Below are 27,790 nucleotides of genomic sequence, written 5' to 3' on the forward strand. Positions count from 1 at the left end.
CTGAGAACCCGAAGCGTCACTCACAACGGTGACGTAGGGCTTGCAGTGGGCGGGGCTTGCGACCAATGTCTCCGGTGGTTCTCCCACAGAACCGGTCTGACTGCTGCTCCTCATTCATCAGCGGGACGGTGAGCTTCGTGCAGCCTTGCGATCCCGTCCGCCACTCTGTCTGTTCCGGCATCCGACACCGAGGACACCGCCGCCGGCCATCATCCGCGGTAAGAGCCGAGCGGCGGCGGGCTGCGGAGCATCGATCGGTCAGGGAGAATTGATGGCTCAGCGCTGTCCTATAAGGCCTGGCTGCGAGAGGGAAAATTACCAGCCATAGCATCATCACTGCAGCATCTCTGCAAAGTGCTCTCATTCCGAACTCAGCCCGTCTCATTTCGCCGCGGTCCGCCGCAGCAGCCTGCGGTCACCCCCCACCCCCCATCCCCCCTTGCCCTCCCCTACACGCAAGAAACGCGGGTCGCCATCCGTTGAACGCTTTTCTGCGTTTTAAGGTCGCAAATAGGAATTTGGGTCACTTCGGTCGTTTGAGGTCTGCTCCAGCCGTCCTTTCTCTCTGCCCCCGTTTCCATGGCAGAGCGACGAATAAGAAGTTCTGGTTAGGCCATCGGGACGCGCTTCCCCTGTCGAAACGGATGAGCGTTAGACAGAAACGGCCCAGGATGCTTGTTGGTTTTATTTTTATTTTTTTTCCCCTTCCACATTGCGTCCGAATCGCCAGAAAGAGACGTATCCCCTAGTCTCTCTGCGTAGCCGCTCTGCCTGAAGCAGGCACTGAGCTGTATGGATGGGACAGCCTGAGTTAACTGACAGGTGTAGTAATAACAGCGGAATCCAAACGGATATTCAGTAATTAATAGTTAATTACTGTCCACAATAAGACAAAATGTTTCAGTGACACTTTAACGCTGATGTAGAATCAGTCTATTTTGAAATTGTTGTTAGAAAAAAAAAACAATAAAAAAGTTTAATAAAACAGAGGGAGGCAGCTTTAGGTGGAAACAAATTTTTAAAAGAATTTTCTTTTTATTATTCTTAGTAATAAATCATTTGAGGTTTTTCCAAATAATTGTCAATGCTGGTTTAATTTGCTCAATTTGACCTTGTGGGACTGGACTGGTGTGACCTTTGCACATAAATATTAAAAATATGTCAAAAAAAATTAACATAAAATTAAAAATGTGATTTAATATCCCTCGCGTTAGGTAGACATTTTCTCAATTTGCATACCGCTGTGTGATCAACATGGAAGTTGCATTGAACGTTTGAAACTAGGACATTTACATTAGTAATGAATAATATCTAAATGATTTCATTTATTTTTTTCCATCTGCACTAGAAATCCTGCATATTCTCAGGATTCCTACAGCCTTGTAACTCCTGAAAATGTGTGAAATCTGTTTTCCAGATTTGGATAAATATGAAAAAAAAAAACCTGCCAAAGTTTGAAGGGGAAAAAATGTAACAATGCTTCATGAATGTAATCATTTTTCCATTAATTTAATGTAACCTGACATGTTTGATCTTTTATCTGGGTCTAACTTGAACCATGTGTGTTTTGTTAGTATTTTTTAAAGGAAAATAAAAACAAACTGTTGAGCAAATCTATTAGTTTAACATAACCCAGAGGTTTAGATCTTGAAATAAAGTTGAGTGCTTCATCAGTCCAGATGCCAAAAAAAAAAAAAAAAAAAATGTTGAAATGTCTGTAAGCCACACTTCAGAAAAAATTAAGTCAGACTTAGTGTGGTATTGTTCGATTATTTGTAGAACCTGCAGATATTAACCCAGCTAATTAAGCAGATTCAAGCTTACCGTTTTATTTAAAATGCTCACGATGGTATAAAGCAAAAAATAAAAATAAAACAAACAAACAAAAAAACCCACGGAAATCCTGCTTTCAAAAAGAATTTAAATGAGATAAATTCAGAGAATTTTTCCTGTTTTCTGTTCGATTGGAACCTAATGAGATTGAATGTTTTCCTGGACCAATAATAGAACAGAAGGCAGTGAGACTGAATGAGAGGAAGAGAAACAGACCATAAGAGGAAAGGGAGACCCTGTGCTCCCTCCCAAACAGCAGAGGACTCAGTGGACAGACCTGATGATGGACAGATCTGTCACTGGATATAATTTGAATGTTTTCTGACCTTAAATTACAGAGCGAGGATCTATTTCCCTATAAAAGTTGGACAAATTAGATTTTAAAAAGTTAACAAAACCATAAAGTTTCTTTACAATAACACCTACGCTACCAGCAGGGTGTATCTTTTTCTTTACAGATGAGATTCAGTAATGATACTAGTGGGCACTGTCTGAACTACTGTGAGGGTCAGAGTGGCAGCCTGCGGTGGATCAGCAGGGTGTGTATGAAAACACCAGGAGCGTCTTAATGGACGGACAGAAAACAGAGCGTCAGACTCAATTTCATTTGGACCCACATCAAGATCGAGAACGGCCTCAACGGGCCAGTTATAGTGGACCGCATTGACAAAACATTAACAAACTGTTAAAATATTAATAAGTAGCTGTCTGCATTCATGAGAACGTTTTGAAATGAAATGATATCAAGGCTGTGTGCAGACAAAACTGCTGATTTGACTGATAAAATAATATTTAAGTAGACAACTGTAAAATAGAAGGTTCTGTTTCTACAGTCTAGAGGGCCACACAAGAACTTCTGGTGGCTGGATTTGTCCTTATGTTTGACAATTTGACATGAGTTTTGGACTAGGCCTTAAAATGTGGAGGTTCTGATTTGGCTCAGGCGGTTATATGATAGAAATTTCAACGTTGTACAGTTTTAGCCCAAAATTGTAAAAGAAGCATGTTCTAAAATATAAATATTATCTTATGCATATCACAAATTATATACAGAACCATTTAAAATATGATTGAGGAGTTTATTTATTTCAGTGGCTTAATTCAATAAGTGAAACACAAATTATCTTCATGTTTTAAAGATTATAGTTCTGCTAATTATGATGATTTTATTTCGGTTATGGTAGCACAGGAAACACAAAAATGTGAGACAAAATATTCCTTCAAACAAATAAATAAAGCATTTTCAAATGGACAAGCGCAATACCTGATTAAAGCTCGTTATTTTAATCTGGCAAACGAGCGCCGCAGCCACGCTTTACTGTAATTTATTGAAGGTGACTGTAAGTGACAATACCACAGAAGGAGGAGTCGCTGCATGGAGTCGGCTGCAGTGGGGACTGGACCATCACAATTCCCACAATTACAAGCCTGGAAGCCACCGGGACAGTCGAGGCAAAAATAATTTCCCCTGGGAGGATCTTTAAAGAGATCAGGGTTTTCAGCGCCATCAATAAAAGTCTTGAGTCAACTGGGGACAAATAATTACCTCACAGTAAATATCTACTCTGTTCTACAACACTGATTAGTTTTTTTCTGTTCCTTCTTTACTTTCATTGTCTTTTATTGAAAGCCAATGCTACGCTGTTACATTGCAGTGTGGTGATGTAATACGAGATATAGAAATGTACAGAGCAATAAATGCAAGTATAAAGCAGCGTTAAAGATGCTTATAATCTCCAGGTGAGTGTTTAGGGAATGTTTTGATACAAATGCTTATTTGGCATATGCATTCAGTCATTTTGTTCTTAAAAATACTTTATAGTCGAAGCTTCCTAAAGATATGCCTCTTTTTAATTAATTTACATTTGAACATCCTTTATTTAACAATTTATCTTTTCACCTTTGACTGAATAAATGTGATGACGCTCCGTACAATTCTGTTTTATTATTTCCTTCAAGAAGCTGTATTGGACTTTTTACAGCTTCTTGAAAATGGACTTTTTTGAGCTTTCCATCATGTTATAATGTTATTTCCTCATCAAAAGCAGACATGGCCTTGATTCGTGCATGTCTGAGAAATCCTTTAATCTCCATTTCAACCAGTCAGCTGTGCAAAACGCCTGGTTGGATCTAGCTCCGCCTTCTAGATGAAACTCCTCCTTGGAGTTCCGCCTCACAGAGAAGCCCTCCCCCACACAGCGCCCCCACTCTGCTCCTTCAGACTAGCCAGCGTCAATCAGCAAACACTTGCTGGAACTGCACGGCTGCTGGGCTCTTTATAGCAGCCGCTTCTCAGTGACACGCTGGTAAAGACATTGTTAAAGAGTTAATAGAGGAGCCATGCAGTGATGATTTTCTGAAGGCAGAGTGTCAGAAAGAGCAGGTGTTTTTAAAGAGACAGGCCCAATTTCAAGGCGTTAAATTAGGAAGTAAAAGTAATATAAAAACATTTTTAATGACAACATTGTTGCTTGATTATGCTATAAAATTGCACAATATGCCTGGAAAACACATTATAATGCCCCTTTAAAAATCCAAACAACCAGTAAATTGGGAAAACAATGAGAAAATTGATCAATAATTTAAATGAAACCATGAATAGCAATTGTATATTAGCCATGTCTTATGATTCTTGTCATAAGTAAATGTTAAAAAAGTTGAACTGATGGATTCAGTTCAACAGAATGATCTTTGATCATTCTGGATCTTTCCTAGAACCAGAATGTTTCTTAAATCTGAAAATGTTTAAAATTTAATGTTTCTTAAATGACTGAAAACATATGCCAACTGATTAAATGAAAATACATATTATTGTGTTTTAGTACTGTATTTGTCCAAGTTTTTATTCTTCAGCTTGACTGCATCTTGTTTTTTTCAGTCTTCATTCAGGACTGGGGTCTGACTGACTAAATTGTTTGCAGGGGTCGTTGGAACATTGACTTAGCGTTTGATTTTTGAAGGCCATCTTTCTCATGTTCTTCAGGAAATTTGACTTTATCTGGACAGTGAATTTGATACTCACTGGTCTCTAGTGCCTCTGTTTCTGCTTGGTGTACTGTGTCAGTGGGCTGGACTTAGACGTGGTTCGAGTTTTCTTCTGATCAGTGGCTTTCGCCGTTGCTGAGGCCAGTATACTATGCAGGACGCCAGGTGGGACTACTTGGTGATTAAATTCCTGGTCTGACCAACATGCACATCTTTTTCCTTTCCTGTTTATATTCTGACAAATGTGCACCGGCTTTTAAAAAAATACAACTAAAACATGAAACAGATTCAAGGTAGCCAAAACGGGGGCAGCTTAGCTAAAGGAACACAGCTCACAGGAAAACAAGACAAACAAAGTATAATGGCTTCTTGCAATCAAGACAAGAGAAAGGAGTGTTAGGACAAATGCATGCACAAAAGGAGTCTTCGCAATAAAAATACAAAAACTGCAACCTTTAATTCAACCTGAAATGGTTGGTCATTGCACTCTAGTCTTGGATAGTTTCATCACAAGTCTCAATACATGACCAGGCTTCAAAAGGATTGCTGGACACCAAATCAGATTTGGGAGCATCTGCCCAGAACAATAGGGACAGTTTTAGCAAATGTTTGATGATACTTCTACTTCTCAGCATTGTAGGGTGTCCTGCCACTTTTTGGTCCATTTTAAGCACTAAAGTTTGTTTCCTTATTGGTTCATAACCTTTTGTGTGAATAAATTAAAGGGAACCCCGGAGCAGAGCAAACAGCTCCACTGAGACCCGCTTTCTGAGGTTGTCTCGGTCCGCTTCCACATTAACTTCGCTCCTGGTGTGAATTCAGACCTGCCTCAGTCTGTATACAGGGAGCATAGTCCTTTTTATGCTGTTGCATCATGGGAAAAATTTGCCCTTCAGTGTTGCGAACGCTACCACTGCATGTACTGATCGTACTGAAATCATACCCGACTTGCTGTTTCCTGTCAGGATGTTGTGGGTCTGGATGCGTAGAGGATACCGTCTCATTCAGCTTGCAGCGTGCGACTGCAGACCCCGTTCCAAAATTAGAAATATTACATCACAAAACTCGCATTGAATGAGCTGCTCTTGACATTCAAAATGGGATTGCTAGTAATAACAGAATTGCAGCTCTCAGAAGTTCCATGTTTGTTGTATTTTCAGGTCTGTGCTCTGTCTTTTCTGTCCAGTCAAAGTAATTATCGTCTCCTCTGTGGCTTTGTTTACAATAATGAGACGTACGTCTTTTATTTATCATTATGTTTCCAGAACATAAAAAGTCCTTTAAGTGAAGCAAATGGGTGTGATTGTTTCTGCAGAGAGGACAGAAGGTGGACAGATGAATTTCACAGTTCTTGGGGAAAAAGTTCCGTAGCTGTGTAGTTGTTGTCTTGATGTACCTGTACGGTTTCCCCACACAGCAGCAGTATAAACAGTTTGTGCTCTGGGTGGGTGTGATCAACAGAAACACAACTGGCCTTCCTTTGCAGTCTGCCAGCATATATTAAGTCGAGGTTTGGTACCTGACTCCCCACGATCCCTTGAGCAGTTTTCACCACCCGGGCCATGTCCTTTTTGTCCTGAACTGTGCAGCTGCTGTACTACAGTTATACTGAGGCAGAAGATGCTCTCAGTCGTGGCTCTGTAGGAGTTTTTGATCAACTCACCAGGGAATCCAGCTGCTTCTCAGTTTCCTGAAGAGGAAGAGTCTTTTTTGTTGGGCCCTTCCTTGTCAGAAAAGAGGTGGTCAGCGACCAGATCCAGTCCGAGGTGGTTGTGTATCCCCAGGAATTTCATGTTGTCCATGTACTCCACCCCTTCCCCTTGAATGATAACAAGTGTGTGCACAGATAACTGTTATCAGGCGTGTTATCACACTGTTATAACAATGTTATAACAAACCTCACATAAACCCATAGTGTTTTTTATCTACCTCTTTTAAACAGGATTCCTGGCATTTTGATCCTTTTCATATCCAGCATATATATATATATATATACATATATATAGCTATTGAAAAATAAGAAAATCTTAGAAGTACTTCAATAAAATACATCTTAAGATGAAAAATCACACACAAAAAATTGTTGTTTTAGTCTTCTGAGAGTTTGAGCTCTCAGAAGACTAATTTAAAGTGTTGCATAGTGAATTCTATGCAACACTTTAAATGAAATTAGTTCAAGTCATGTGCAAGACGTGGTGGAGCGCACCCTGTTACTTCCCCGCTCCCAAAAGTTGTCTCTAAGGTGTCTTCCTGGTTCATTACAACTTAAATCCTGAATCGATTTGTATAGCATCATCCCCCCTGTGTGCTGGGTTAAACTGAAGTAAACCCTCCTGCCCGGGCCAAGATGTAAAAAAAGGAAAATTCCAAAAAATGTTTGACACAAAATTGCAAGTTTCAAAAAAATATCAAGAGCTGTGAGGTGTGGGGATGTCAAATTTATGAGATAAATTGGGAAAGCTAACAAATATTCTATCTGAATATCGTTCACTCAATTGCTTAATACCTTTATCACGTCAAAATGAAAAATTGGTGTTGATTAGAGAAGGAGGAACATGCGGGTGTTGATGACGTGGATGGGAGGATGAATTTGAAATGTTGCCAAAATTGGCACCAAATCTAAGCAGCATTGGGAGCCACTGGGTAAAATGCAACTTCATAAGACAAAGAGGACTAAAATGAAGCCAAATCAGAGATTTCTTGACACAATTTACTGGAACAAGTGTTGAGGCTTCCACCTGTGTCTTCTGGAGTTTCTGACGAAGCAGATCAGGCTGATTTGTGTTGAAGGACACGATCCTCACAGCGCTGCCTGCTCTGTCCCGATGACAGTGGGCTTGTTGTGCTATGGCATTATCATCTCCAACTCCACGGAAATAAGCAAACAGAAGGGGGTCTTGATATGAGTTTGTCTGTTTACTCAGGTGGGCCAACAGGAGTCTCTTCAGGACCTTCATGATGTGGGATGTCAGGGAAACGGGTCTATAGTCACTGATGACTGATGGGTGAGTTTTCTTCGGTACCGGAACCAAGCGGGATGTCTTCCACATCAGCAGAACCTTCTCTTGAGTCAGGTTAAGGTCGAAGGAATGTTGCAGAATCCCACAGAGTTGCTCTGTAGCTTCGGGCCTTCAGGACTGGGGCTGACGCCATCCAGACCTGCAGCCTTGTTCCGGTTCGGTCTCTCCAGCTGCCTCTTCGTCTGACTTCTAGATACAGAAAAGTGGGAGTCGGAGATAAAGGGAGCAGCAGCATCTCCTGATTTGGTCGAAGACAAATTTGTGAAAGCAGAAGAGTCCATGACTGAGGTGGAAGATGAAACATCTAAGGACTGACAGGAAAGCTGTGGGTCAGAGGAAGGTGGGATGTTTGTCTGGTTGGGGACCGGAGAGGACGAAGATGGGCTTGTGCCTGACCTGAACCTGTTAAAGAATGTGTTCAGCCCATTTGCTCTGTCAAAACTTCCATCTACCTGATCCTCCTTTTGCTTGAAGCCTGTGATCTTCTTCTATCCACACATCTTTGATATTCTTCCTCTACAGTTTATTCTCCAGGTTCTTCCTGTCTTTCTTGCTGTCTGTGATCTTGACTTTGAGCTGCTTCTGTATAACTCTGTCTCGCTCCTTAAAGGTTTTCTTTCTTGTTCAACAGTTCCTTTTGTTCACTGGTTGATCCAGGTTTTTTTTCAGGGAAGCGTCTCACTGATCTGGTGATGTTGGTGTTTAGTTTATATAGATGGTCACACACTCAGTCATGGCACTGATGTCCTCTCCAGGTGGCTGGCAAAGAGTAACCTAGTTTGTAGACTCAAAACAATCCTGTGGGGCTTCAGCAGTTTCTTGTGACCACTGTATGTGTGACTTTAATTGCATTTAATATTTAACAGAAACACAGCAATTTTGAAATTGTGCTTTTTAGCAGAATATCCAAAGCATTTTAGGCAGAGTTTTAATGGAAACGCAGATAAAGTTCTGCAGAGACCTGCTAGCAAATCTTTTGATTCAGATGTGATGAAGAAGGCAGAGAACAAAAATGTGTATTATACCAAACTTGAGGATTGACACTGCACAGCCCCAGTATGATGTAACTTCCAGGGACATATTGGCATTTTATAGCACAATCATGTAATTATGTTACATTCAATTATTAAAAAAATGCTGTATACATCAAATTGTCTTTGCAATTTGATGCCTTGAATTTGACGTCTGTCTCTTTAAGAATCTTCTCTTTCCGGTGCGCCAAACATCATCACTGTGCCTCTCCATGATGCCATTGGCAGCCATTAGGAGCTTTTGTCTATGAGTACATTTCTTGCTGACCACATGGATCACCAGTATTCAGAGCTGGATTGATATATTACCGTACTATATTGACAGGAACTCTTCTCCTACTTTAAATATTTTTTAAAATTTTGAAATGCTTAAGGTGATTTTATTGTGATGCGTTCATTGTTTTTCTAAACACATACGTTTTTACGTGGTAAAGAGGTACAGCTCCCACTTTGTTTATGTCTGTTGTAAGAAAACGAGTCTTTATTTTGTCACAGAATGACTCAGAAGAGGCTTTGGAAGTGAATAACTAGTGTTTGAATTGATATAGTTTTGTTGCTTACTTGTAGGTGTGACAGACAAGAAGGTTGAATACTTTGCAGGGTATTAGAGGAATAGCAAAGACATAATGGCTTGTGTGAGTTGTGGAAGGTGAAAAAGCATTTTGTATTTGTTACTTTTGACCAGATAAACAGCACAGAAGAAAAAGGAACTGTTTAGACTTGTTGTCAGTGGCACCACCAGGAATTTTGGGTTCCATGACAGAAAGTGAATCTCCTGCCCTCGTCTTCTCACCGGCTGTCATCACAATCTTTTGAGTCTATCTGATTATCAAAACCTTTACAGATCAAACTTTAGAGGGTTGTATTGTCGCTCCATGTAGCGTCGGCTGTTCCTGACAGTTTTCTGGATTTCTGACCACATTAAATTATTATTTTTCTCCGTCACCCGGTGCCTCCACCTCAACTCTTCCTCATCACCAACAAATCTTCATGACAGCAACGGTCTGCAGATAGTACAAACACACAAAGGTGTAAATCTTACTCTCTATTTTTAATTAAAACACAATTATTCTACACATACACCATGTAAAAGTGACCACAATGCTTTCATTACTTTTCTGCTTCAGTTAAACAGCCATTAATCCTGCGATGTGTCACTATCAGTGTGGTTTGACTGAAGAACCACGCGGCAGCGGCCTCCCATCCACAAACACACACACACACACACACACACACACACACACACACACACACACACACACACACACACACACACACACACACACACACACACACACACACACACACACACACACACACACACACACACACACACACACACTGATCAAAACTGATACATTAGAAAATGAGAAACTGATGTTAGAGTTGATATGTAAATACATAAAATTTATATAGAACTTTAGACAAATAAAATGAATAAAGTAATTCACGCTGAAACAAGCTAAAAACAAAGCTAAACTCAGATAGAACATGACTCAAAATAAAACATCATGACCATGAATTTCTACTGCTAAGTAACCACTGTGAGGCTTAGCATTATGAATGTTTGATAGTGATACAATTGATACATCATGTATCAATTGTTCTGTATGGTATCTCACGAAAAATTAAGGGGCATTTCTGTAATATTTTTCAAAGTTGAAACAGAAACGTATGTGACTCAGAAAGTCCTCAGTAACCTCACAGTCCTCAGCATATCAACCATACAATCACTCAATTTATTGAGGACAAATAGCCTAAAATATATAAGAGTATGTTAGTGTCTTACTATGTGAGTTTATAGTTGCTCAAACATGTTTTTCAAATGAAATATTAAAATCAATTTGAAGTGTGTCTGGGATGGCGCAGCATGTTGGCGTTGATGATGTGGGAGGCGGCAATGGTTTGTACATATGCTAACATTTCTTTCTTCTTTATATTAATAAAAAAGGCAGCTGAATTGGAATTACATATGACGAAATCTTTGTTGTTCGTATCATAGGAAGAACATTTAAACGAAGTAAGAAAACTGAAATTAGAAGTTAACACAATATCGGAAGCAAGAACACAACTGCAAATACTGAGGTTCAGCTTAGAGAACTTTGATCATATTAACAGAACCACCAAACCTAGGCAAATCAATTGAAAAAGAATAAAGTAAATGTAGTAATTTCAATAATCAGTGACATCAATAAATGTTCCATAAGAAACTGTTTAAACTTGGGATTAATAAGTGAATGAAAACACAACGGGTTGTGTAGAATGTATCTTTAATAACCACCTAACTCCATGATGCGTCAAAAATGGCAGAGCTCCAGGACCCAAACATTTCCTGCAGAATCCCACACAAATACTCTGACACTGCGGTTCTCAACCTTCCAACGGATGATCGCACAAATTCTGTGTGGCCAGTAAAAACATTAAAGATGAAAATTTATGATGACATGGTCCACTTCCTCATCTGACCTGAACCCAGTTGAGAACTTGCCGGAAGTTCTTAAACGGGAGGCAGTACGACTCTAGTCGGTCTTTAACTCATCAAGAAACAGAAACTCCATGAATGGTAAGTTTAACACTGTTATTGAAAAGAAGCATGGCTATGTTGGTCACGTTTCTTTTCTGAATGTCAGAAATGTTTATTTGAAAATTTTTGAGTTGTTTTGAAAATCTCACAAAAAAAAAAATCCAACAAGTGAAATTGGATAATGCGTATGTTTTATGTAATTGCACAATAATTTTGTACACAAGTAGAGCCCTCCAAGACAAGTAAAAGTCTTTAGGAGGTATGACCTAAAGCCAGCAGAAGAGTCTACCTTTTTGGATCAAAAGGTCATTTTTGTGAGTTTTGACATTTTACCAGCTTTGGTAAACTTCCCTTAGCTATCCTTAAGCATGGCATGTTAAAATTTCTAGTAGTTATGGTGTCATGTGGGTGTTTGGAGCGGGGGTTGTGTGTCCTTACTGGGTTTTTGGGGCCGGAGCTCTCATGAGTGAGGGTGTCCCCCACTGGGTGGGATTGGTGACCTCTGCGTAAGGGGTCATGTGCTCGATGTTTGTATGTTGGTTGGGGTTGACCCAGTAGAACCTCATCACCCTCACTGATACAGCCAACCGCAGCTGAGTCATCCAAGAACTTCTGTAGATGAGCAAAGACTGATGCTGTCAGGGAGGTCTGCGCTAAGTTGGCTACTAGACTACTTTGGATAGCCTACCCTTTGGTCTTGGTTCATAATAATCATAGTGTTCAGGTTTAGTAGAATTTTAAATCCAGACAGGAACAAAAATCTCAGAGTGATTCTGACCTCCAAGTCTGAAGACAAAGTTGCTAGGGGTTACCATTAATGTCTGGCCATGGTGTTGGGGACAAAATGCTCCGAGATAGAGAGAAATTATAATGTGTTTTTTTTTTCCAAAAAGAAAAAAAGAAAAGAAAGAAAAGATAACAGACAGAAATAAATTATAGAATATGTATTACTGTCTCTCTTGTTCTTCTTATTATTTGGGATTCATTCATGCCTTGTACTTCTGTAGAGTTTATCTGCATTTTCTGTTTTTTCTTTCTTGCAACATTTAAAATATTTTCTCAAAATTTTCTTGACAATTGGATGGAAACACGCTGTTCACTTGTTAATGGTGGTAAGGTGCTACACATTTGCTACAGCTGACCTTGGTCAGTTTCACAGAAATGAGGCTGCTGTGTATATGCTATCTAAAATACAATAATTAAGGTCCAGACTGTCGTGATCCTGCAGTGTCTGTGTTCTGAGTTGTGTGAATGTGAGTCATCTGCTCCCTAGAGGATCTCTGTGGCAGTGCGTGGGAATCTGGCAGCCAGCACACCTGGGCGGCATTTCCAATCAAACTGCCAGCAGCATTTAAGGAGCAGCGGAGCCTTCATCGGTGTCTGATGATTAACCAATACTGGTACTCTGAGCTCCTTGTGTCTCTTTGACAAGACTAATCCTGTGAGTTTCTCCTTTGATCTTACCTTGTGTTCTATTGGACCCCTAGGTTCTGATGAATTCCTAATGGTTCCTTACTTTGGAGAATTTTCTGAGAAACAAGACATCTTCCGGATCTTCAACAAATGGTGCAATCATCTTCAACAAATGCTGCTCCTGATACCGCTCACACCTGCCTGCCTACCTGCTACCTGCTGGACATAAACCTTCGGGTTCCTCAGCTTTAACTGATCACCAGCAGGATCCCAGCCCATAGACCAAACTTCAACTTCCCCTAACACCGTAAGACTCATCTATTCAAGATTTACCCCTTTGGCAAGCTTCTAACCAGTCTCCCTGTTTCAGACCCTGTGTAGTGCCAAGCCCCTAGAGAAGACATTTTTAAAATATATTCACTTATAAATAAATCATTCTTTTCTTTAAATTGTGTCCAGCGTCTGATATTGAATGTGGGTTGAACGGCGACCTAAGGGCAGGACAGATAAAGCCTATAAGAATCAAATTGCCTTGTTGCGGCCTGTGTAAGGGTGGCCAGATCATAACTTGGAGAATCCATCCTTGTCAGACCTTAACCTAAACATACTTATTTAAAAGTAAATAAACCGAATGACAAACTTGCCCTCCTGACTAAGACAGAAAACTAAGTGCAAAACGATCAGCAGTTCATTCCTACAAAATCCTCAAACGCTTTTGGAGAAGGCAGTGCGGCTGGTTTGGATGAGCAGAGGATGAATAGTAGAGGTGGGCGAATTGATCCAAAATATCTATCAATTCCTGGAATTGGATTGATACTGGTGTGGTAAGATAGTTTAAGATTCCCTCTTGAAATGTAGTTTTTTTTAAATGTCACTTTTGCAATAGAGGTGATCCAATCAGTCCCTTCTTGTGACGAGGGGCTTCTTAACCATCTCAGGTTCTTTTTGCTCAGGCATCTGAACCACATGACCTATAGACAGAAGATTTCTATGTAGTGTTTTGACACTGCTATTTCTGTCATCTTGAACTTTGTAAAATGGCAAACTTGGTCTCTTAGGTGGTAGGTTTCCAGCAATCTTTGATTTCTTGTCAGGCCAACATTTTCAACTAAGACGTCGTCTTCCATTTTTACGTGATTTCTTAAATGATTATAGTGAGCCTTGTTTCTGAGATGACTTGTTAGCTGTTTCAGTAGCCAGCTGATAAGCTTCCTGCAATTCTTTTTTCATGTTCTCCACATGAAAAAAGATGAGGTATTTCACTCTATCCCTCATCAACAGTCCAGATGCCATTGGGCAGTCTTGCCTCTTTCCCGTACATTAAGAAATATGGAGAGTATCCTGTGGTATCATTTTATCTACAGTTGTATCTGTGTACTAACTGACTGATGTGCTGACTCCATTGTGTTTTTTTTCACAGTTTGCGATATTCCAGACATAGAGTGTAATGTCCTGTTGAAATGTGGATGGTAGGGCAAAGTCTAATTTTGTTGTTTTTTATTTAAAATCCTTTGCATCATCATCTCCAGAAGTTCCACAATCGTCCCCAGAGCAGAACCAGAACAGAACCAGCCTTCTTTATCAGGTTGTTGAGCTTTTTTAAGTCCTTGGTTCTGACACTGCTGCCCCAGCAGATGACGGCAAAAGAAATGATGCTCTCAACACGAGACTTGTAAAAGATGCGCAGCATCTTGCTGCAAAACTTTAAGGATCTTCGTTAACAGGTCCAGTGGAGAAACCCAGACATCCCAGTTCCAAGCAACTTTCTTCAGGTCCTTCTAGGGAATTACAAGGCAGTCCCAGGCTTTATGGTGCCTCTAGTGAGTTCTGGGTTTGTTCTGTGGTGTCCTTCCATTGGAATGTGCCTGGGGAACCAGGAGAGGCAGTGACCCAGACCCAGAAGGCATCCTGATAGATGATAATCTGTTTAATAGGAAGGAATCATGGCTTGAGCTCCTTGCGCCGGAATTTCATTCTTTTGGTCATGATCCATATCATTGCTGCAGGTGAGGGCTGGAATGCTGTTTGGCTCAGCTCTTCCTTTACCACTCTATCCCTGCACTACTGCAGACGCTGCCCCAGTTTGCCTGTCAATTTGCTGCTCCGTCCTCCTCATGAACAAGATACCAAGATACTTTAATTCCTCCAACTAAAGCACAGGCTGATATTATGCACAGATATGTATTACTGTGCGTTGCACAAAGGGAGCAATGCACCTTTTTTTGGTTGAGAACCATGGCCTCCAACTTAAGGACCCAGCATGGTCGGATCGAAGGCAAATTGTGGATGTGCAGACATGTTTGTTTTTAGACAGACGCTTCACAATCCACAAGATACACCGCCTCGTTCCGTTGCAGCACACATCATGGATCAACTGATCACAGATTCAGAGGAAGACATAACTGATGGACTGCAAAATCTCATTGTATTTTTCCACATTAAAGAAGAAACTCATCAGTGAGCCGTTCTCCCACCGCACTGAACCAGAACCGACCAGGAGGAGTTTGATATTTTAGTACATACTACTTTACCTTCTCAAACAATTGCTCCTCAAAATCTACTCTGACTGTGACTCAGTGGTTTTCCACATAAATAAGTGCACAGATGAAATTCAGACCAATCATATAACAGGTTTGCGTGGAGAAAGGGGCGAAAGGTTTGCCTGGGCGGGTTGTGACAGGAAGGGGCAGACGACACGAGACCGACAACAAAATAATACAATTTTCATCATACAGCTGCGACAAAGCAAAGTGATTTTGTCAGTTTGGCTCAATCATGAAGAGTCCTTTAGAGGAATCAACTTTCTTCCCAGTCTTCAGTGCATTGCTAAGTTCTTGGTGAGAAGAAGAACAACACCATTTGCAAAAGACAAAGAAGAGACCTTATAGTTCCCTAACCAGACATCCTTCACTCCATAACTACAATCTACAAGGACCAGTTGAACCCAAAAGCCACTCAGATATATCTCACTCCTGACAAAGTTTTATGATGCCCCTCAGGAGTTCTGCAGAACAATTTATATTAATAGTTTTAGAAACATTTAATGACTCAAAAAGGAAAACTCATGGTTACTTTTCCAAATACTTTGTGCAAATTATATATATATATCATTGAACATTATTTGATATGAGGATGAAAATTACATGTTTTGCAAGATTTAGAACCAAAATCTAATTACACCCCAGTGTGTGTTTCATGATTGTACAGTTAGTTGTATGCAACTGTATCGTCAAGCTGGTGCCTTTAAGAATTGCAGTTATTACCTCTTAAGCTGTATTGACCCAACTGACATCAGCGTAAATATAAATATTTTTTTTTCAAGAGTCATTGTTGGCTAACATGTTCTACCACAAAAGTTTATGTTGCTCTGGATAAGAATCTGCTGTGAGTCACTGCTCACAAATTCCATTTGTGTGGAGTCCACTGCCAGCCAGATGGAAAAAGCCAGCAGTAGCATGAGAGGATAAAAAGAACAATGAATCAATGAGTGCATGTGCGCGAACGCGAGACAGAAACAGGAAAACAAAACAGCATCCAGCTCAGTGACAGGACAGGACCAGACTATTCAGCCAAGGTCCTCTGAATGATGGGAAAATACCAGAGTCTGCATAGAGTAACTGCGTCTATCTGTTGTGACTAGACTTTGTTTTGACTGCAAATGCCCGTACAGCTCACATGGCCCTTTGATATTTTATTGGGACATGATTATTGGAGCAAACTAAAACTCTTAACTATGAAAGTGCTGTTCGTGTTTGTTGCAGTGCCTGTCTCATAGAATTGTAAGAAGTGATTTAACTGGGTAAAAAAAAAAACTGATTCTAAAATTCACTTTTTGAAAAGGAGGTAATTTCCTTCCTTTCATGCCTCACATTATGAGTCATACAATTGCGGAGGGTCTGAAGGAAGGATTATTACTTATTTGTTCTGATTTGTTGCCTCTTCCTGCAGTCCTTGTTAATTTAGCTGCTCTTATAGATCTTTACCTGTTTGCGTACTTCTTCGCACCTTTCACGCAGTGACACAGGGCTTGAAGGAAAAACATATCCGTAAGCATGAAAAACTATTCAGCAGTCAACACGCGGATTGGACGAAGCAATATATGAGGGTTCTGTTGCAGAAGCCGAGGATGATCCAGGACTACATTCTCAAAAAAACTAAGAAAGCAAAAAACAAAAGCAACCTTTTGCAGGTGGGCAGAGGCGACCTCTGATGGAGGACCGAAACACACTTCAGCTGGATGACATGGAGGCTATCTGGAGGAACACAATCCATCAGGGTGAAGATGGATTCTGTCTCGTATGAATGTGGTTTGGTTCAAAATCAACTCAAGAACAAAAGCCAAAGACATGATGATGATGCTGAAGCTGGTAGAGTAATTATCCACAGTGAAACATGTTCTGTATGGACGTGAACTAAAAGGCCACTCAGTGGGGAGGAAGCCATTACTTTAAAAGAAGCATAAAAAGGCAGATTGCAGTTTGCAGATGCACACCGGGACAAAGACCTTCCTGTGGTGGGGTCCTATGAAATTAAAGTGGAACTATTTGGGCACAATGACCGTCGTTACAGTTGGAAGAAGATTGTACCATCCTAACTGTCAAGTATGGGAGTGGCAGCATCATATTGTGGGGCCGTTTTGCTGCAGAAGAAACTGGTGCTCTTCATAGGATAATCCTCACCGCTTATGGCAATCACTATTAAGCTATTTGAAGCTGTTGTCCTGTGAGCCTTCTGTTAACTCAGAAACCTCTCCTCTGAATCTGTTATGGGTTTGGGTCTGCCAGACCTTTTCCTGTCAGTTTGTTCCAGTTTCTAAGTACCTTTTGATGGCAAAGGAGATTGTACTCACTGACACCTTGACTTTTGCAATTTCTCTGTAGGAAAGACCAAGATTTTTAGGTATCATGATGGTCTGCCTCTCATCCTCTCTTAGTTGTCTTTTTTCCAGTATTATATTGTAATGTAGTACTGATCTGTTTAACAGATTCTCACAAGGGTATGACAAAACAGTGTGTTCCAGTGCAATTTTTATGCAAATACAGGGGTTTGTAAGATATCCAGAGAATCTAGAAGGCCTTTAGGAATTAGTAGCACCAACTTTTAGGGTTTCATTCATCTCAATTGCTACAGATCAGCTTGAAATTGTGAACCCATTCTGAGTTTACGGAGAAAGTTTTTTTTGCATAATCCTGAAATGAACATTCATTTTCAGTCTGGGGTAATCTTACTGGGGGGTTTTTTGTGCTTTTTTTTAAGTTGGCAGGGCACCACTTACCTTTGAACCATTTCAAGCCATTCTTACAATTTTTGAACTGCATAAAAATCTGGAAAAAATTTAGCATTCTAAAACTTTTGACTAGTGGTCCTCTACCCCATTTCATTGTTTCTTTTATATATTTTTGCTGTATTTTTTTAAAATTTCAACCAATTACTGTGCTTGCGAATTAGCCTTTGTTGAAAACCTTTGTAATAACCGTTGAATTGTTTCATTTTGTAACAGTATCCTATATGCTGCCCTTGATTAAATAAACTTAATTAACTATTTCACTCATTGGACTCATTTATTTATTTTAGACAGGAAAAGATTTCAAGAAATCGGGCTTGGCTTAGCAGGAAGGTTTGTAAACTTTTAATTGACTTTTAAGAAGTTTGCTGGCCTCAGCACTACACTCACAGTTTCGAACTGTTGCTAATCTAAACTATCCATGCTGCTCTCAGAAAGTTTGTTCAGGAGAGCGTGACAAGAACGGGCGGACGACATGAACCCGAGGACAAAATGATGCCATTTTGGTCAGAGGGAACCAGCTCCACATTGAACTACCCTTTGCCACTGTCACTAGAAGTTTGCCTAATGATTTCTTTCTCTTTTTTTTTTTGTCTGTGCACCACTTTCACATTTGCACTTTTACTGTATGATCTGAGTGAGTAATATTGCTCACTATTTCTAGAAATTTAAGCTAAGAAAAATGAATTCATGACTCATACTGTAGGTAAGACCTGCAGGATGTCTTTGCTGCTCTTCCTCTGTGAAATTTAAAAACGCATTTCCCTCACGTTTTATCTCAGCAGTTGCTGCAGGATGAAGATTGATACCAATCTGACCATTCCTCAGCTTCCTGAGGCCCCCTCCCAAGCTGGTCTTCAGTTTGCTGTTGCCACTGAGGAAGACTTTGATGAAATTATGGCAATGAGCAAGGACATCTATGGTGGTCTGGACTACCTTCCCACCAGATACACCAGCTGGCTCCAGGAATCCAACCGCACAGTCATTCTGGCACGCAAAGAGGGAAAAGTGGTGAGTTTGCTACTCGTTCACGTCTTCATACAAATATATCTTCTCATCGGCCGCATTATTAAGAACACCTTGCTAGTAATGAGTTTGATCATGTTTTACTTCCGTGAACTACCCTTTGCCACTGTCACAGTAACAGAAAAAAATATTGTAACATATATGTCATGAGATATTTATAGATGGTAGGCCCTAATGCAGAAAAGATTTTTTTTTTTTTAAATGCAGGTAGCAAAGACAGGACAAAAAGTAATCCGTAACAAAAATAACAACACAGAGATGAGGGAAGCCGGGGAAGTAATGAAGCATAACAGGAGGAACCAGCAAGGAATGTGAACAGGAGAGGGATTTAAATACTGGGAGGGCGAATGTTGGAACAAAAGATCTGGGCAGACTGAGGAGAGAGAGAAAATAGCACAGGGGGCGAGCAAGAGCACACAAGCGACTAGGAAATTAACTCAAAGAATACCTGGAGCTAAGAAACATCAAAACTAGAGTGACTGAGGAAGGACGAAACAGACACACAGCTGATCTAATTAAAGAAAAGGAACTAAGGAACACAGAAATGAACTAAACCCAAAACCAACTCAAACAACCCAACATCCTGACAGTTTATCTGTTCATTTTAATTTTGGTGAGGCTGTGACCACACCAAAATTTTGTCCTCTCTTGTGTCTGTTTTCGGTACCATTCTTACAGACGGTTGTGTGTGAAAGTTCCAGCTGATCAACACTTTTAAAATATTCACTTAAACCTCATCATGCTCTAACGGCTAACATGTAATTGGAAAAGCTGCAATATTATTTACATTTCCACACATTTACATTTGCTCAATTATTCTCATTGCTTCATTTGTGTATGTCTGTGTATTACTATACACAAAGGATTAGGGTTTTAATGAATACTGTGCCATTTTGGTCACGTTTTCTGTTCTTGTTCTTATTCTTTGGTAGATTGCTCTGGAATCAGCGTGTGTGATTGATGACGGGGAGACGATGCTTGTGGAAGGTCTCCGTGTCGCTCCTCAGGAAAGGGGGAAGGGCGTAGCCGGAGTTCTGCTGCGCTTCTGCTCTGAGTTGGTCAAATCCAAGTATCCAGATGTGAAAGTGACCCGCCTGACCCGTGACGATCAGCTTGGGCCGAAGGACTTTGAAAAGTATCGCCTCATCACCAAGCAGGTACAATTGACAAAGCAAGCCCTGGAAATACTTTTGTTCTCTTTCTCCCTCCGTAAGCCGTTTTAAGAATTAAACGACTGCATTTCCTGCACTCCACAGGGCATTCTGCTGGTACGTTTCAGAGCTGAAGAACTCAAACTGCGACTTCGCGAAATTATTCCGAGTGCCGGCATTCGTTCTTCACAGCAGCCCGGTCCTCCTCCTGTGCTTCTCGATCAAACATCTATCCATCAGCTCTACCTTACCACTGACTTGATGCACGACGTGCTTCCTAACGCCACCATCATTCAAGACTGGCAGCCGTTCAAGCTTCTACCGAGCAACATTGCGATCCTACTGAAGAAGGACATCGACTGGCTGGTGGATGACGTGTCCAATCCGACTGTGGCCAGCCTCTGTACCTTCCCTTTCAAGGTGCCCATTGGAGATGATTGGTAACTTTTCTTATTTTTTCATAGAACAAGTTAAATAGGTCCTTCAAATTAATTATTACATTATTACAACTATTTTAGAGGACATTTTTCGTAACTTTTCCATTGGCTCGATAAATAATGTCCAGGAATATGAAATAGTCATAATTAGGTGAAGAATAAAACATTAGCAACATCTTAAAAATTGCCTAGTGCCCCATTCTCAGACCATTGACTGTTTGTCTATGTATGTTTTACACATGACTTTTTGAAACAAGTCACAGAAAATGTGGAATGTTTTCACCATATTAATTTATTTTAGATGTGCTTTAGACCTCACATATAATAAAGAAAGCAGGTTTAATGGAATTTAATTAACCTCCTGCATATCTACAAAAGAGACAGATTATAAACAAGCACCGTTTTGTATATTCTGTGGATATATATATATATATATATATATATATATATATATTTTTTTTTTTTTTATTGATAAGTAAATGTATTCTTTTCTTCTGACACAGGTATTACCTGAACATTGACATGTTCGGTAGAGACCTGAGTTTGGCTGAGCAGCAGTTCCTGTGCCACCTTCAGCGCCACACAAACCACCTGAAGGGTCATGTGATGTGCCAGATATTCCTGGAGCCTGGTCTTTGGAGGCCCATGACTGATTTCTGTCAGAACACTTTAAAAGTAGATTTGGTGAAAGAGTACACTGAGCAATGTGTGGTGGAGTCAGATCTGATCTAGCAGAAGAAGTTAAATGAGGTAAAGACGGAAGAAAGAGAGAAAGAAAGAAAGAAAGAAAGAAAGAAAGAAAGAAAGAAAGAAAGAAAGAAAGAAAGAAAGAAAGAAAGAAAGAAAGAAAGAAAGAAAGAAAGAAAGAATTAAAGAGAATAGAATTCAAATACACTAAAATAAAAAAAAAAAACAAGAACTTTTTTTTGGACAGAAAGATACTAAGATAAAAAAGTATATTTTAACAAACTTACATTCTGATATATTTTATTCAATGGAAAGTGAACACTTAGGGGGATGATTAATGCTGCATAGTCAAAAGAGTTTCCTGCAGGTCAACAGCACAAATATTTTTGGCAGGGTTGTTCTGAACTGAACCTTGCATCAAATCCATTGCATGCAAATTTAGAGACCTCTAGTGCTAAATCTGAGGAAAATTAACATTTTCAGTATGTTTGAGACAACAACAACAAAAAAAACCCCAACACAATAGTAAATCTAGTGTAAGACAAAAACCATAGCCTTCTTAGCTTATTAGTGTATTTGATGTTAGCTCAATTTTGTACATCCCGTTTGATTTTAAAGGGTTAAGAGGAATGGTAAGATTCGTCTCGCTGGTAGCAATAATGCATTCTAGAATAAGTACAAGTGTTCTTTTATTTTGAAGAGATAACAGTCCCTTTACCTCATTTCAAACCTTCTTCTTCTGCTCTTTCTGTAAAAACTGAAACTTTATATGTTTAAAGGCTGAGTTGGGGTTACTAAGTCTGCACAAGTTTAAAGGCACTTTAACAAAAACAATGGAGGTGTTGAATTATAAGAAGGGGTAGTTCAGGATCAAATAAGTATTACAGATTCCCTTCATTCCTGCAGTTGCAACAATAACTAGGGTTAGGAATATCAGTTCAAATGTGCATTAAAATTATGCTAATATCCTCTGATATAAATACCTGATAGGTTTGGGGGTCTTGTGAACTTGACAAAACGCTCTACAAGTAGAAACCATTTTTAAATTTCATTTGGGGCCAGATGCTTCTTCCCCTTTTATTTTTTCCCCAAGTATTTGACTGTAAAATAGCTATGTATGTAACAAAGCTAATGTAAAATTTTCACTTCAATGGTACAATGTTGTGCTAATTAATCTTAAAAAAAAAAAAGTACTCCGATCCAGCTTTATTTATGTTCTAAATTCAGTTCGGCCAACTGCACTGCAGCTGGACCTCCTCTGTCCGCCAACACAACACGGACAGAAAGTTTAAAAGTGTTTGTCTATTCTTTTATTAGTTTTGACGAGCCTCCAAGTTGATATTCTCACTTGTAAAGGAAGAATATTATTTCTAACAGGCGATAAAAAGAGGGATTAAGAAAACCTAATCCAATAATCCCAACGTGCGTCCTTCCAAAACCCGCCTCTCTGTGTCTGCTGCTAACGCCCGCAGACTCTGAGCAGTCAGCCGGATCACGGCGAAGGAAAACACTGCACTTCTATTAAATGAAGTCAGGCTGCACAGTTCGTCACGTGCAACCATAAAATATACATGTTCTTTAAGAAATGTATGTTTTCTTGTTCTGACTTAAGAGTTCTCGTTTTCGCTCCGATATTGAACTGCTCCCACCGAGAACTCTGCTCTCACTCTGACTCTAGTGCCTCTTGCACAAATGCATCCTGCTTTTTGTCAGAAAGCTCCACAGATCTGCTCTCTCATGTTTGTGCTCCATGGAGGTGTGGATCAATACTACCGATACAGATATTAATATTGGTTCCGGATCGATACCAGTGTGGTACTATTACTTTATTAGTTGTTTTTTTTGTTTTTTTAAACTTGTTTTAAGTTTAAAAGTAGACTTCCTTCCATAAGTGCAAGCAGCCTCTCAAGCTGAACACACATCTGGGTGTTCGACAGGAATTTGATCCCAAACGCGCAACCAAACCGTTCTGAAACATTTAGCACTGACAGGGGTAAAATCTCACCTTTGACCTCACTAAACAATGAGGCTGGTACAAAGTACCTGTTTTGGACGCTCTGCTCTTTGTGTTTTACATGTAAATAAAACATAACATAAAGCCATCGCAGCTTTGCTCTGTTTAGCAGCTCCCGAGTTACGACGAATTTTTACATTAACTTAAAATCCAGCGTCTTCCTGATCTGGTGACGGCCAGGATTCTGGTGTCATATGGATTCTTGCACCATTTTTTTTTTTTTTTTGTCCCGGTGCTCTCGGCTGAGATTTAAGTAGGTCATGCTTAAATGACTAACGTTGTGATCGTAATAAAACTTTACATTGCCAGGTTTAATCACCGCCATTTCTAAACAAGAGAAACTGAATGCGAGCCTTTGTAGGCTATCTTTTCCCATCCGATGTTTCATTAGGGATTGCGGTGAAGGCTTTTTAAAATGCATTTTTCTCAGCCGTACCCATCTGTACTTCTCTACAAACTGCAGCACTGTTGACCGAGATTACACCTGAAGGGCATCATAGTGGCTTGATTTAAAGGGGCAGTATTATGTCTAAATCCACTTTTTGTCATTCCCTCGTCAAAAACGTACCCATAGAGTTGCTTTGATTCTTTCACAAATGTTCGGGAAATCCTTGAACTTCCCATGGCAACCGTTCAGGTTTTTAAAATGTCTGGGGGAACCAAAGTCCGCCTTTCAGACACAGCTCCTCTCCGGAGATGTAGTTTCCAAGCTTCTGCCTTACAGGGCACTTTGCTCCTTCAAACTAGCAGCAGCAACAGCAATTAGCAAACACATCTGTTCAGCTCATAATATGAACTATTTCTCAGTTCAGTCGTCTGATGAACGTTTGCGAACACTTCGTTGCGTAATGTTGACGCACTGGAGGCAAAGAGCAGGAACATCTTAAGGAGGCAGAGGCCCAATTGCAAGATGCTAAATTGCAAAGTCAAATTTCTCTTGAGTCATGTTTGATTATGTACAGTGTTTTTATAGTAAGTGATAGTGACAGTTACTGTGTGCCTACAGAAAACACATAATACTGCCCCTTCAGAGGTCGAATGGGTTCTCAGTTAAAAAAAGAACTCTGATCAGTCCGGCCAGAGAAAGGCAGCAAATCATTAGGCAGGAACATCGCCTCTCTTTCCCTGCAGTCATTTACTTACACTTCTAATAAATATATTTTTAATCAGAACAGTGGTCAACATGTGCAGTGCTTTAGGAGACGGTAAACTTATTTGTTCTGCACAGTTGCCATTAGAAGTGGGCGGTTTTAGGAGTCAGGTCAGCTTTGGGTTGGAAGGACGGAGTGATGAAGGTGTGTGCCTTGTCCTATTTATGTTTTTTTTTTTCTTTAGCATGTCAGTTGTTTTTCTGCAATTAAAAAGGGGGCTATTCAAAGTTTTTAGATTGTTTGATATTTCCAACAAAAAAAAACCCATCTTAAATAAGCTCTGTAAGTTCATCATAGTTACTATTTTTGAAAATTTGCTAAATACGTTGGCTGTTTTTTCTTTTTTTTTTTAAAGATATATAGCTGCCATCATTCAAGTTACCATGCGGGTAACATGGAGGGTGTTTTTTGGACTCATGAAGCTCACACCCGTTTTTATCAGCTCCATGCACTGTATTCACACTGTATTTAACTTTATTTCTTTGAGTCGAAAACAAAAATTATCTGCAAATTGATTCTTAAAATATTAAAACATTATTTTAAATGTTTCACCAGCAATGGGAGAGAAATAAAAACAAGGAGACAGCATATATCTCTGCAGTGGTTATGACAGTATTTGTTCAGACGTACAACATGTGAAATGTAACAGGACCACCATCATGTCTCCCTTTCATCACACCTTTCCCTGTTAGTCACCTTGGTAGATTGTTCAAGTTCTTTCTGCAGGCAAATGTTCTGATAAAACAGTTTCTGTCTCTTAGTTACCGTCGTGACTAAAACAATTCCTAACTGTGCTTTGCCTCCTTTTACATCACTGCTGACGATGCTTAGACAAACTACCTTTTACTGATCTACGACACTCTCACATCCCATAATAATTTATTTCGTTCTGGTTAAATAAAGCAAATTAGCAAATCTATCTGCATGTCTGTGTGAATTCTTTTCTTTTTTGATGCCGACCTTAAAACCAATCAAGTAACGTGTGGTGATTCTCAAACCATTCAGGCGTCACGCTTTGCCATCCGGGCGGAGGGCACCGTTGGACCAATGAGCTTACAGATATTCATTTAAAATGGGTTTTTTAAACTATTTTTTTAAAAAATGTATTTTTTTTTTTAGAAAGCCATCATTGTGATGCTCTCTGCATCTTCAGTAACCAGCTTAAAATTATTTCTGGTGTCGGCGTCATACATGTTATGTCTCATTGTGGTTTTAAAAGAAACACGTATGTTAGTCAAAACAGAGGATCCTTCTCTCAGGAAGCCCAACCAATAGATGTAGACACAATCACAGCCGCCCAGCAGTGAGTGGATTCTCTGTCTATTCAGCTACACATTCCAGAAGACACAAGTTTGTGTCACACACTGTGTCAGCTATGAATGTGAGGCAGTTCCCCCAACTCCATCACTCTGTTTTTCCAACCCTGAGCTGGCTCGACTCATCGAAACATCTCGTTTTCCTGACGGGTCAGGCCAGACCCACAGAGACCACACTGCGCTCTGTGGGACGGTGTAAATAGGATTAGACCAACAGAACAAATATCTTTACTCGGCTTACATGTCAGTGTGTACATGCATGTTTACACACATGGTGTAGGTGTTTGCGGTTCACAGTTCTCATTGTCCAATTCGGTTAGTTTTCCGTAATCCGGGACAAAACCAGCACATTTCAAAGAACACGGAAATGTCACAATTATTCAATAAAATCCAGTGAGATTGTACAGTTTCTTTTTTTCAACAAGAGACTAGAAATAAAAACAAAAAACACCTGCAGCCATAAAAGACACAGCATCATGTTTAATCCTGCTAACAGACACAATCTGAGTAGAAGGACCAGAAATGAACAAAATGCAGAAGGTTTTTGTACATGAGACACTCAACATGTACAGAAAAATGGTTCTGTGGCGAAGCTGTTGGTTTTTGTAAGCCAGATGTTTTTGGGATGTGATATCTGAAACATTAAGATATTGGAGTTGAAAATATTTGTTCTTGTATTTTGGAAGAATATTTTCCCAGGAAAGGAAGGCGTTGGACACCAAGCATTTACTTTATTTTTTTTTTGCATTAAATATTTAATATTCATAGTTAATGGGCACGGAAAAGTGTGACATCTTTACACTTTTCCATCTACTTACAAATATCAATTTTGATTCTTTTTTTACCACTTACATCACAAATTATACATATTATGATTGATTATGCAATCGGTTATCACTCAAGAGAAAGCTAAATATATTTTACTGATATTTTCATTACCAGAGTTTTGTATGCCATTCTCAGGGCACCGGTTTGTTTGTGGGGGAAAGTGGGTGTGGATGCTAAATACCCCACATCCAACGGGGTCAGGAATCCTCGATTCGTCACCAAGACCACCTTCAGAATCTAAACGGGGTTTCTGGACAGCGTCATGTCTGTGTGCCGTCCACTGTGACGCAGCACACCATTATTTATGCACTGATCACTTTGAGCCAATGACAGCCTTGATAGGACTGTTACAAAAACACCGACAAGGCTGTCCTGTTTTCTATACTAGAAAGCTTCATCTCGTCGTTCCCTTGGTGACTGTAATGCTAGGAATCGTTTTGACAGGCAGATGCTTTGCTAACGTACCCATAACACTTGAACATTTCTCGCAGTTTGTCACGTTTATATTTAGTTAATACCTCATTTTTCAACTGGAATTGAAGGAGAAAGACCAAACGTGAAGTGTTGCATAATTGGGAAGATAAACATTTCAAACATTTGAAAGTATGACATATTCCACCCGCTTTAACTAATCACTTCGTAGAACCACTTTTTCACTTCAGTTCCTCGGACTTCATAATGCCGCCAGTTCACTGATGTTCTCCAGCAAACCTTTGGGAACTTCAAGGAACAGGTTTAAATTGCACACATCGGACTCAACAGAAAACACACACCTCATTTGTCACATTTTTATTTTCATAAAATATGTGAAAGTTGTGTATCGCTCTTTGGAGTAGCCAGGAATTGCTTTTCAGGCGGGTCTAAGAAAAAATGAGATCCCAAAAGGAAATTAAATGTTGTTGTAACTCATATTAATTCAAATTTTGCAAAGAGTTATTGTTTTATGTATTTAAATGTATTCATTTGATGTGACAAATTTACTATTGTAGTGTTTCAATATAATTGTCACATCATATTATCATCAAGCTGAAATTTAACTATCTCTGCAGTCACTAAGTTTTGAAATCCTGTAACTTGTGACCAGTTGAAG

The 27,790-nt window shown here is 39.7% G+C and overlaps 1 protein-coding gene across 4 annotated transcripts; it reads left to right on the forward strand.

The window, feature by feature from the left end:
- Positions 1 to 54: 54 nt before the first annotated feature.
- Positions 55 to 27,621, forward strand: nat16 (N-acetyltransferase 16). 4 transcript variants are annotated; one of them, XM_055058424.1, is made up of 7 exons: positions 55 to 218; positions 12,667 to 12,793; positions 12,881 to 13,113; positions 18,873 to 19,101; positions 20,049 to 20,273; positions 20,373 to 20,707; positions 21,208 to 27,621. In XM_055058424.1, exons 4-7 carry the CDS (start codon positions 18,886 to 18,888, stop codon positions 21,434 to 21,436), a joined length of 1,005 nt encoding a protein of 334 aa, XP_054914399.1. In that variant the 5' UTR covers positions 55 to 218; positions 12,667 to 12,793; positions 12,881 to 13,113; positions 18,873 to 18,885; the 3' UTR covers positions 21,437 to 27,621. The 4 variants fall into 4 exon arrangements, with proteins under 4 accessions (XP_054914399.1, XP_054914400.1, XP_054914402.1 ...); XM_055058425.1 differs by having other exon boundaries at positions 18,876 to 19,101; XM_055058427.1 differs by lacking the exons at positions 12,667 to 12,793; positions 12,881 to 13,113.
- The last annotated feature ends 169 nt before the right edge of the window (positions 27,622 to 27,790 follow it).

The sequence above is a fragment of the Poeciliopsis prolifica genome, unplaced genomic scaffold, assembly GCF_027474105.1.
Source record: "Poeciliopsis prolifica strain line A6 unplaced genomic scaffold, Auburn_PproV2 SCAFFOLD051, whole genome shotgun sequence".
Lineage (NCBI taxonomy): Eukaryota > Metazoa > Chordata > Actinopteri > Cyprinodontiformes > Poeciliidae > Poeciliopsis > Poeciliopsis prolifica.